This window comes from Oryctolagus cuniculus, chromosome 16, assembly GCF_964237555.1.
Source record: "Oryctolagus cuniculus chromosome 16, mOryCun1.1, whole genome shotgun sequence".
Lineage (NCBI taxonomy): Eukaryota > Metazoa > Chordata > Mammalia > Lagomorpha > Leporidae > Oryctolagus > Oryctolagus cuniculus.
In genome coordinates, this window is record NC_091447.1 from 14,358,387 (window position 1) to 14,370,033 (window position 11,647).

The 11,647-nt window shown below is 52.7% G+C and overlaps 1 protein-coding gene across 1 annotated transcript in view; it reads right to left on the reverse strand.

Annotated features, from left to right (window-relative positions):
- Positions 1–10,542, reverse strand: part of RAPGEF5 (Rap guanine nucleotide exchange factor 5) — a 245,354-nt gene extending 234,812 nt beyond the window's left edge. The window contains exon 1 of the mRNA XM_051852807.2: positions 10,168–10,542. Coding sequence (XP_051708767.1) covers positions 10,168–10,410 — 243 coding nt within the window. The 5' untranslated portion in view covers positions 10,411–10,542. The remainder of the gene's footprint in view (positions 1–10,167) is intronic.
- Between the last annotated feature and the right edge of the window lie 1,105 nt (positions 10,543–11,647).

Genomic DNA, 11,647 nt, shown 5'->3' on the forward strand with positions numbered 1-11,647 from the left:
GAGAGAGAATCTTCCACCCACTGGTTCACTCCCTAAATGCCCACAACAGCCAGGGTTGGAGGAGGCTGAAGCCAGGAGCCAGAAACTCCATCCGGGTCTCCCACATGAGAGGCAGGGACCCGAGCACTTGGGCCATCTTCTGCTGCTTTTCCAAGCCCATTAGCAGGGAGCTGGATGGGAAGCGGCACAGCCAGGGCTCAAACCAGCGCCCCGACACGGGCTCCCAGGGCTGCCAGCGGCGGCTTCACCTGCTGTACCATAATGCCAGAACCTCTTGTCATTTTTATATCTGCGGTTCTGTTTCAGGAAATTTATTTGAGGTGCTTCTCTTTTTAATTGTATTTTCTTAACAAAATGTCTGTGAGGAAACCAATAATGAATGATGTGTGGATTCCACATGCACACAAATATTTTTCACCCCTGCTTAGACTTGCTTTCTTCACCTTCCACCTTACTCTGAGGCTACTCCTGCTTTCCATAGGAAAACATGTAAATTTATTCTCCCCTGACATTTACTATAAATCACCACCTAAGCCACATCAGTATTCATACAAATCGTTAATACAATCTCAATTTACATTTTTCACACTTCATAATAAACAGGGATTTTGTTCCCATGCACGTTTTCAAGCTGCGATATACTCCGATATTTCTATAAACTCTTCAGCTACATTTATAAAATGAAAAAAGCACGGGTAATCACACTTCCTTTATTCTAGGACAGCATCATGTTAAGACGAACTAGCAGTGTAATAACAGCTTTACAGGGGTGAAAAACAGTACCTCCTTAAATGTTCACATTAACTGGAAGACAGATCTCAATTTCAAAAGCATTAAAATGAAAGAGAGAGAGAGAGAGAGACTCTAATTAAGGAAATGCATTCAGTGTTAGGGAGAGGGTGCATTTGTCAGTCTGTTTAATATTGGGCCAGACTCCCTGGGTTCAGATTTTGGCTCCTGCACTTATGGGGTGACTGCAAGCAACTTGCTTAGCCTCCCTGTGCAGTGGGACCGTCTGTCACTTGGGGTTGTTCCTAGGATTAAGCGAGTTATGGTTGCTACCATGCTCCAAACAAGCCGGCATGGTAAATGTCCCAGAAGCACGTATGAAACTGCAATAGTTATCATTGCCATCACCACACGTGCCAGGGCCCCCTGCCCACTGGCAGTGAGCAGTTTCCAATTCAACAAGCTGATGGGAATATTTTAGTGCGAGGAAACAGTCGCTGACAGATGAAGGTGTGCTGAGGCCAAAGGTCCAGAGGAGGACGGATAAAAGGCAGAACCGCTATGAGGCCGCGGCCCTGCTTGCCAGAATGCAGGCGGGACGAGACGACGAAGCCAGGCGTGCGTGGGCCCAGGCGGCAGGACACCCACCTGCCCCTTGCACTGAGAAGCAAGATGAGGGCTGCCTGTGTCATGCTGTGTCAAGCAGCCATTTGGAGGGTGAACCAACGGAAAAGGAAGACCTTTCTCTCTGTCTCTCTCTCTAACTCTGCCTGTAAAAAAAAAAAAAAAAAAAAAAAAAAAAAAAAAAAAAAAGCCTCGGATCCAAACAGATAAAAAGTTAAGAGCCACTCGCTTCAGGTACATATTCCCACTTTCCTTAAAAGATGCTTGCAGACTCTCATTGACTCTATTCGGCGCTAAAAAGGCTCGGTCACTTCCCCAGGGTGCATGTTTCTGACTCTGTAACCTAATCCTGGGGTGAGCACTCGCTGCAGCAGCGGGCAGCCTGCCTGGGGCACCGCATCCCCTGGCAACACCCAGCTTCCTGCTGATGTGCACCCTGGAGGCAGAGAGCAATGGCTCAAGCCCTTGGGTGCCTGCTGGGGTCGAAGCCCTGGCCCTGCCTGTGGTAGGCATCTGGGGAGTGAACCAGCAGATGGAAGATCTCTCTCTGCCTTTCAAATTAATTAAAGATTAATTATTATTTTTTCAAGAAACAGATTTTAAGCAACTCATTCCCCCTCTTCTTCCAGTTTTCCACACAGGCCAGAAAAGGAGCCTGCTTGCTTGCTTGCTTTATAAACCTCCGAGTAACTTTGCACCACGGAGCTGAGAAAACAATGGCTTGCCGATGAGTCATGCAACCTCCGTGTGTCCTGCGCAGCGGCTGCACTGCCAGGAGGCGACGGGCAGCTGCGCACTTCAAGCATAACCATGGTGAGTCATTCCTCAGTGGGCCTGGAAGCCATTCCCAGAGGCATGGGAAAGAACGTGGACCTGCTCTGCACTAAGACTTGAAACGCCCCATGCGTCCGCCGTTTCGACATCCCACGCTACTGCCGTGTCAGAGTCGTTTTCAAAAAGGCCCCAGTCCTGGGAGGGGGGAGGTTCTGGGCTCCGCTGGGTCCCTGCTATGTCCCAGCTGGGTGGCCATGGGGAAAGTCTTTAACCCCTCCAGGTGGTCATCAGAGAGTGATAAAGATCTGTTCGAGGGGCTGGTGTTTGGCATGGAGGTTAAGCCAGAGTGCCTAGACTCAAGTCCTGGCTCCGTTCTGCATTCCAGCTGCCTGCTCCTACGCACCCTGGGAGGCAGCAGATGATGGCTCACGTACTGGAGTTCCTGCCTCCTGTGTGGAAGACCTGGATTGAGTTCCTGTCTCCTGGCTTTGGCCTTACCCAACAATGGCTGTTGTGCATATTTGAGGAGTGAACCAAGGATGAAAGATCTCTCTCTATCTCTCTTTCAAATAAACAGAGTTAAAATAAAATAAAACCTGCCACAATAGCATCTGTGGACCATCCATTTTCCATACCCATTTATGAAAAATTTATCCTAATAACAGCTAATCATCAAAAGATAAAGTCATTGATTTTAACTATTTTGCCTTATAAATAAAAGCTCTTACCTCCTCACAGAATACTTCCAGATCACACATCATCATGAATCCATCAGTATTCCTTAACAAGGGTTGTTATGCAAAATTAAGGCAAAAAAAAAAAATCACAAGTACTCAAAGTTATCACCCACCAGTGACTTACTGCCTACCTTTCCATCTAGTTTTAGCTACACAAGTTACCAGTTCCTGCCAAGTCAACTTAAGACACACTGCAAGTGTGAAATTCAGCCTATTTCATTATGGTACCAGCACTGAGATACCAGCTAAAATGGTCATTATATGTTAGAATATCATTCTTTTTTAAAAAAAAAAAATGAAATCTGATATTGCATATGAAAGGAAAAGTTTTCTGCACTCAGATTTCCATAAATATGTCATTTGTCTGGGATTAGCACCCAGCCTGGGAAGTAAAAATTTAAGCACCTACATGTCCATCCCTTTATAGACACTCGGAAAAGCCTGACCTGTGCTGTGTCTCGTTACAAGGAGCAAAAAGGAGGCCCAGAGAATAAGGCATGCAAGGATCCAGAGTGCGGACACACGGGGGTTCAAAGTCAGGTTCTGTCCTAGGAATCAGAAAAAGTTAACTGGCATAACTACACAGGAGGATGTGTGTGATTCTATGCAAATACTACACTACCTTCTATTAGGGACTTGAGCAACCTTGGATTCCGGTATCTGCAGGGGGTCCTGGAGCCAGGAGGGATGGCTCTGCTTTATTTGTCACCACGGTTAACACCGCGTAATAGTACCAACCTCCTAGCTAGGAGGAGTTAGACGCAGGAAAGTCACTGCTTCCCAAATCAGTTCATCCTATGTCCCTCATATCTGATCTGACTCACCTTCCCTGGAAGACTCCACCCCTGCTGGCCTTTATCTCCCATCTATCAATCTATCTACTGATTGATCTATCCATAGATATCTACTTATTTGAAAGGCAGAGCAACAAAGAGCAGGAGAGACAGAGACAGAGACAGAGAGAGAATCTTCCATCTGCTGGTTCACTCCCCCAAATGCCGGCAATAACCAGGGCTGAGCCAGGCCAAAGTCAGGCCAAAGTCAGGAACATCAGGGTCTCCCAGGTGGATGGCAGGAGCCCAACTACTGCCTTCCTGGGCACATTAGAGGGAAGCTGGATCTTAGGCAGAGCAGCCGGGACAAGGCCTATTGCTCATACGGGATGCTGGCGCTGAGAGCCACAGCTACACTGCTGCTCCACAACGCTGGCCCTTGGTCTTTGCCTCCTGATAGGCTGCATATCACAAACTGGTAGGAAAGTTAGAGTCAGCGAGCCATCCGCAAAGTCTGGGATTGATTGACCGTGATGGAGGTGAGCTGAGGGGGATCTTTGCTCATGCCACACTGCATGCTGCTTTTATTGAGTAAATATTGATGACCATTCACCTATAACCACAAGGCTGCTGTGCGCTTCCCCTGCCCCACACCCTCCAGATCAGTCCCAGTGAGCGCAAATGAAAGAGAAGCCCGAGCCCAGCACTGCCAGCAGCCTATCCTGAATGTGTGCAGTGGGTGCTACAGGGCTCTGGTCGTTCAGAGCAAACAGAACCTTTGCCCTTGGTACACCTAGGCACACTGGGAGCGTGCATTGGGCCCTGTGCCACCAGGCTTCCGGGTCCCACCCTCCCCTCCCCACACACTCTGCGATCCTGGGCGAGGTTCGCCTGCATTTCAGTTTCCTCAGCTGCGGAGAGCCAATTACGGCACCCAGCTCACAGGTGTGTCCTGAGGGTTAATCAGGTTTATTTCAGAACATGCAAGGCACAGAATTAAGTTCTGCGACATGTGAGCCACAGACTTTGAATGTAAAGACAAAGCACACAGGGCTGGTGCTGTGCACAGCGAGTTAATGCCCTGGCCTGAAGCGCCGGCATCCTATATGGGTGCTGTTTCTAGTCCCGGCTGTTCCTCTTCCCATCCAGCTCTCTGCTATGGCCTTGGAAAGCAGTAGAGGATGGCCCAAGTCCTTGGGCCCCTGCACCCACATGGGAGACATGGAGGAAGCTCCTGGCTCCTGGCTCCTGGCTCCGGATCGGCGCAGCTCTGGCCATTGCGGCCAACTGGGGAGTGAACCATGGGATGGAAGACATCTCTCTCTCTCTCTCTGCCTCTGCCTCTCCTCTCTCTGTGTAACTCTTTCAAATAAATAAATAAATCTTAAAAAAAAAAAAAAAAGACAAGGCACACATGACATGCTTTGCCTGTAAAATGTGTCCACCATGAGTACACACCGGCATGCTGGTATAACCCGGAGCAGTGAGTGTTTCTCGGTCAGCAAAGTCAATGGCCTGGCAGAGGAGGCGAATGAGTTACCCTTCCAGCTCCTCAGCTGGGACAAGGGCACACAGATGCTCCGCTCCCTTTGAGAGGGAAGCCTCTGGGCAGAGAGGTTGTAAAGAAACCCAGAGCCTCATCCCGATGACCCTCCCCCACCACTGTTGTCCCCACTGTGTCCGACTTGGAGTGCACCTGATGCAAGGGTGCAGTCAGTCAAGGGCGGGTAGAGAGGAGGCGGGGTGGAGAGACAGATCAGAGCCACCCCTTCCAGGGCTAGGCTGAGGCCGAGCGGCACTGGAGGACTTGGGGAACTGTCCATCTGGGACGCCATGGCGGTCGCTCCAGCTGTTGTAAATGAGACAGATTTCCAGGCTCTGAGAAGACGGTGGGACAGTACCGCAGCAAACAGCACGGTAGCCAAAGCCAGGAAACACGCATCTCAGTACCAGGACAGCATCTCTGGGAAGAGGGAATGGTTGTCACCAGCCATCTCACTCGGGTAAAGAACAGGCAGTGAGTCCTGGGATCACCCGAGGAGGAAGATTAAAATTCAAAAAGCTTAAGGTAGGAGGCTTAAAATCAAAATAATGCAGCCACTAAGAGAGGTCAATGTTGGGACAAAGGAAGGTTTTTTTTTTTTTTCTTTTTAGTAAAAAAGAATCACTGTTCCTTGGGGAAATGTTTTATGTCTGGTCTGAAGTAGGCAATAAATAGGATAAGCTTAAAATGTCTCAATCCAAAAAAGTAAGAAAGGCATTCAAGTCTACAGGAGCTATGTCAAAAGTATGCAGGAGAAAAGGAGAAACCTGTATCAAAAAAAAAAGTATTCATGGGGCCAGGGTTGCCATGCAGGTGAAGCTGCCCCTCCAGACACCAGCATCTGGTATCAGGCTGCTGATTCAAGTCCCAGCTGCTCGACTTCCGATCCAGCTCTCTGCTAATGCAACTGGGAAGGTAGTCGAAGATGGCAACCCTGCCACCCACATGGGAGACCCAGGTGGAGTTCCTGGATCCTGGTTCCAGCCTGGTCCAGCCCTGGCTGTTGTGGCCATTTGGAGAGTGAACCAGCAGTTGGAAGATCTCTTTCTATCTCTCTCTCTCTCTCTCTGTTGCTCTGCCCTTCAAATAAATATTTATTTTTAAAGAAAAAGAATATGAACTGCAAAGAACTGGAACAAACACACTAAGCCTAGACATTCTGAGAGTTTGAAAAAAAAACTTCATTGGTTATCACTGCAAGTTGTCAGTGCTCCAATCGCCGCTCTGAAAACTGACAAAAGAAAATGAAGCCTCTCCCTGCCTTTTCCAGCTCAAACTGCACTTTAGGAGACTCAAGTAACTTCCAAGGGGAAGTTCTTTAAAGACACAACTGGAATTACCAAATGCAAGAGCAGTGATGGATTCGGACTGTCCCCATGCTGCGTCCCCTAAAGAAACAGGTTCAGCTACCACGATCTACGCCAAAATCAGCAGGTGCAAGGCACAAAGGCAAGGTGCTCCACAGGAGCTCACGATCAGTCTTAAGAGAGACATCCAAACATTATGTGTCGTGGTGCAATGGGTTTGTCACAGCACCTCCCACAAAGGATGCCTGAACCCAGCCAAGCCTCTCGATCTAACCGCTGGGTTACAGAACACAGGGTGAGTACAGACAGGAGTTAGCACAGGTGAGGAATCGGCCCAGAAAGCAGGACAGCTGAATGCACAACCCACTCTCCCCTGCAAACTGGTGGCATCAGAACAGAGGGGAAGAGCGACAGCTTTAAAATAAAACAGATTTAAAAGTCTAACAACACACACGACATACAGGCCTGAGCTAGTTCCAAATCCCCATAATCGTATTGAGCTGGGAACTGTACTAAGGAATTGTTATTATTCTTAGGTGTGAAAAGGCACCAAAGTTTGGTTTCCTTCAGAGTCCTTATCAGATATGCAAACTGAAACCTTTATAAGTGATTGGACACAGAGTGGGATTTTGCTTTAAACCATACCAGTCCTCACCAACAAAGTAGCAAATGGAGAAGTAAATGAAATAAGACTGCAAGATGTTAGTAACCACTGAAGCTTGGCGGCGGCGGGGGGGGGGGGGGGTGTCTCTTATGCCGTTCTCATAATCTCCATTATACACATTATTAAAAGAAAAAAAAAAAAAAAACAAGGGTTCGCGTGGAAATCCAAGCTGTGCCTGACCTTGCCACTGGTTTTTGAGAGGCAGCCAGGGTTCTCCCACGAGGCAAAAGGCAGTCTTCCCCCCACCACTGAAAGCGATGTAGGTTCAACCAGCATGCACACTGAATTTAACACGGTTAGAAGTGACTGAACCAAGGAACTGTGCTGCATCAACCAAATGACAGCTTAATTTGTCCTAGGAAGAGATGAGCTGGAATGCATTTGGGTTGAGCAATGCAGGCCACAAGTTTGGTTGATGTCAGAGTGTTGAGACCTGGGAGATCCCAGGGCAGTGTGGACAAGAGTTGCGTGTATTCCTAAATCAGATCTTCATCAATAGAGGGGTTGAAGAAGACCACCACCCTGTGTAATGCACACGGCCACTTCTCTACCAGCGGTCATGTGTTTCTATCAGCACTCACTTAGCTCCAAGGTGGGGGCACAGTCCGGGAGACACAACATCACTGCACTAAGCAAGGGTACTAACCAGACAATCCCAGGCACTCCTAAGTCCTCAGCCAGTCCGGCACATGCCAGGGGACTTCAAAAAGTACGTGGCAAGTAGAACTAAAAAGGACGTTTATTTTGGTGCAAAACATTTTTGAAATCCAGGCAGTTTTTGTGTTTCATAATATACATTCCCACGGACTTTCTGAAGACCCCTCATGTCTTAACTTGTTTTTTTTTTCCCTTTCAGGTCCCCTCTGTTATAGAATGCTTGGATCCAAAACTCCCATGATGTAGCCCTAACTCCCAATGTGATGGCGTACAGAGCCTGGGTCTTTGGCAAGTACTGAGGGCCAGCTTCAGACATGATGGCCCTGCTGGTGGCACTCACGGACTCATCAGAAGGGGAAGAGCCTGTGTGCTCCCTCCAGGTGGAGGGGGGAAAGGCTGTGGGAGCCCACGCACCCAGGTGAAAGAGAGTCCGGCCAGGAGAGAGTCCTCCCCAGACACCACATCGCCACGCCCACTAACCCGGGGCTGCTGAGCCTTCTGAGCCGTGAGAACACCCAGCTCCCTTGCTGAAGCCATGGTTTTTGTCACGGCAGCCCGAGCCACCCAAGACAAGGCAGTACCAACGTGGATTTCACCTTTCTCTCTTTCAAGCCCCTTCCTACCTCTTTTAATGGGCAACAAGAATTCAAAATCACAAAATCAGAAGATTTTGAGAGTTTGAGAAGAAAAATCACTGAAAATTATGGTTTTCTAACACTGGCTCTTCCGACACTCCATCTTCCCCCAATTTAAAACAAACAGGCCAGTTCTCAGGCAGTGCATGTGGCAGGTCCCAGAGAGAACCATCCAGTATTCAGAATCAACGCATGCCTACTAGGACACACATGACCGGAAGTAACTCCACGCAGAATGAGGAGGAGAAAGAGTAAATACATCATCACGCCAGGCGGCGAGGAACCCACATCTCTATGCAGAGGGATGCTTCAGAGGTATTTGTATAGAAACCTCAGCAGTGCTGGGCACCAACCGACCAGCTGCCGCGGCTATCCGGTATTCCATGCCGTGACAAAGTACCCGTCAAGGATAATGGGACTGCGGTTTGACCTACTTTCCCCGAAATTCCCACAAAGTCTTTAACTCCGTGTCTTAGGTTTACTTAGCCACGGCATCTTGGGGACACACTTCCTGGCTTTCTCTGCATGTCACACAGTCAGTTCCTAAACTCACGTCAAGTGACAACGAGCTAAACCTCAGAACGTGCTCCTGAGCTGGACCCTGCACAGCCATCCCCTACAGGGGAGGGGACATGGCTGGGACAACGGGAACACAGCCTGGACAAGGAGGAGACCTGCGTCCGTGCAGGCCGTGGGTCTGCATGGCTTCAGACCCTTCCCCAAACAGAGGAGGCCCCCTCAAAACACCTCAGAGGCCGGACCCTCAGGTTCCTACAAAACCATCCTGCCGAGAACCAGAAACCCACCAATTGAGGGATCTGCTAAGGCGGACAACCAAAACTTGGTTTTTAAAAATGACACCCCCAATCATCTACAGGGTGGCACCTTCTCCGTAAGACTCCTCACTGGGGATGGGTATTTAAGAACTGCGTAGCCCGCACCAAAGGCGCCCCTGAGCCCTGCTGAGCAGCGAGGCGTAGGAGGCCCTGGCTGGGTCTCCTGAGCGACTTCAGGACGGTCCCAGGAGACACTCAGCAGGGCTCTGCTACTTCTCAGAACAAAACACGTCTGACCAGCTCGGGCCAGATGCACCTGGAACACAATGAGGGACGCTCAGGGGCTCACATCTGAACACACAGTCAGGAAGTCACCGTTTCTAGTTGCAGGGGTGGGGGATGAGATGTGCACCCTCCCGCCCCAGGGGGCGTCCCAGAGCGCTCAGCCCCTGAGGCCTGGAACCCGAAGCTCACCCCGGGACACCCAGCCCTGGGTTCCACCCTCGGCGGCAGCGGTCACCCGGACTGTCCCCTACCCCCGGAGCTCTCCACGGGACGTCCGGAACAAGCACACACGTCGCCCGCCTCCAGCAACCAGGGACCCCATCGGCGGGGCGAGGCTGCTGGGCGCTGGGCACCGGCCACCTGCAGCTGCCCCGCCGAGAGGAGGCAAACGGCCCTTTTCCGGGGAACGCCGGGGTCCAGAAGCCTCAGCCCAGGTGCCTACAGGGAAAGTCAGGTGCATCCGGGGGATGGGGGGACGCGCCGCTCACCCAGAGGCCCCCAAACCCCGCCGTCCCGAGCTGGTCCCCAGCCCAGCCCAGCCCGCCAGCGGGGCGCCCCTTCCGCCACCGCCCCAACTTCCAGACGCGCACCCAGCGGCCCAGGCGGGGCGCGGGCTCCACGTGCGCGCCGCGCGAGCCCACTCGGGCCGGGCCGGGCACTCACCCGGCCCCCGGCGACGCTCCGCTTCCTCCGCAGCGTGAGCCCGCTCCGCAGCAGGGCGGGCAGGTCCCGCAGCCGCGGCCGCAAGGACGCCGGCGGCTGCTCGCGCTCGGGCTCGCGGGCGCTGGGGCTGCGGCGCAGGGCGCCCTCCGCCGCCGCGGCCGCGGCCGCCGCTGCCGCCGCCGCGGCCAGGGCCGGGCTCTCGCACGGCGGCTGCATCTTCACGGAGCCCACGGCCATCCTCATGCCCTGACGGCGGCTGCGGCGCCGGCAAGGCTCCTCTCCCCCGCGCTCGCCTCCGCGCACCGTCGCCTTCGCCAGCCAGCGAGAGGGCGCGACTGCGGCTCGGGCGCGGGGCGCGCTGCCCGCCGCTGCCCATTGGCGCGCGCCGCGGCCCCCGGAGCGGCTCAGCCCCGCGCGCCTCCCCCTCCCCGCCCAGGTGCGCCGGGCCCCGCCCCCGCCCCGCCCCTCCCGTCGCTCACCTCCGCCTCCAGACCTGGTCCCCTTGGCTACGCCCATTCCGGAACCCGCGCGGGAGGGCGCGCTGGGCGCTGACTCATCCACAGGTGTCGCCGGGCCCCTCTGTGCCCTAGGCTGCAGCCCCCCGCCTCTCTTCGGGCTTCCGCCCCCTTTTCCTAAGAGGACTTTCTCCAGCCGAGCCGGGACATCCTCCTCCTGGCGCCTGGTGCGCAGCCTCGCCCCTCCTCATCGTCACTCCGGACCCTTCCAAACTGACATTGCCTTGGGCCACAAGGGGAACACCCGTGCGGCAGGACTGACCCACGCTCAGCCCGGCTGGTGGGTGCTGAGCAAAGTAGCTCAAGTCTGGTGACCCGGTAACCTGCGAGGGCCCCTGGCTTCCCTGGACGCCTCAGTCCCTACCTTATGGCGAATCCTTGTTTCTCCTCTCCTGGACACAGGGATCCTGCAGCAAGCGTGGGGAGCCTGCTCCAGCAGGGCCTTATACCCCAGGGCGTGTGAATTTCCCGTCCCAGCTCAAACTAGGGCCAGGGAGGGCTTTTACTCCCAGTACAATGCTTAAGGCCCTGCCTTTGCCTAAGAATTTGCAGGAATTGAATACAATTATTCATGTTTAAAAAAAAAATACCCCGGGTTCTAGTCCCGGTCGGGGCGCCGGATTCTGTCCCGGTTGCTCCTCTTCCAGGCCAGCTCTCTGCTATGGCCCAGGAAGGCAGTGGTGGTGGCCCAACTGCCTGGGCCCTGCACTTGCATGGGAGACCAGGAGAAGCACCTGGCTCCTGCCTTCAGATCAGTGCGGTGCGCTGGCCGTGGCGGCCATTGGAGGGTGAACCAACCGCAAAGGAAGACCTTTCTGTCTCTCTCTCTCTCACTGTCCACTCTGCCTGTCAAAAAATAAAAATAAAAAGACAAGCAAGAATTGATAAGGAGGTCTCCTTGTGCACCCCCAGCCCTGCAGGCAGTAGGTGCTTGGGGAATAGATTTGGAAATGTGGCCACGCAAG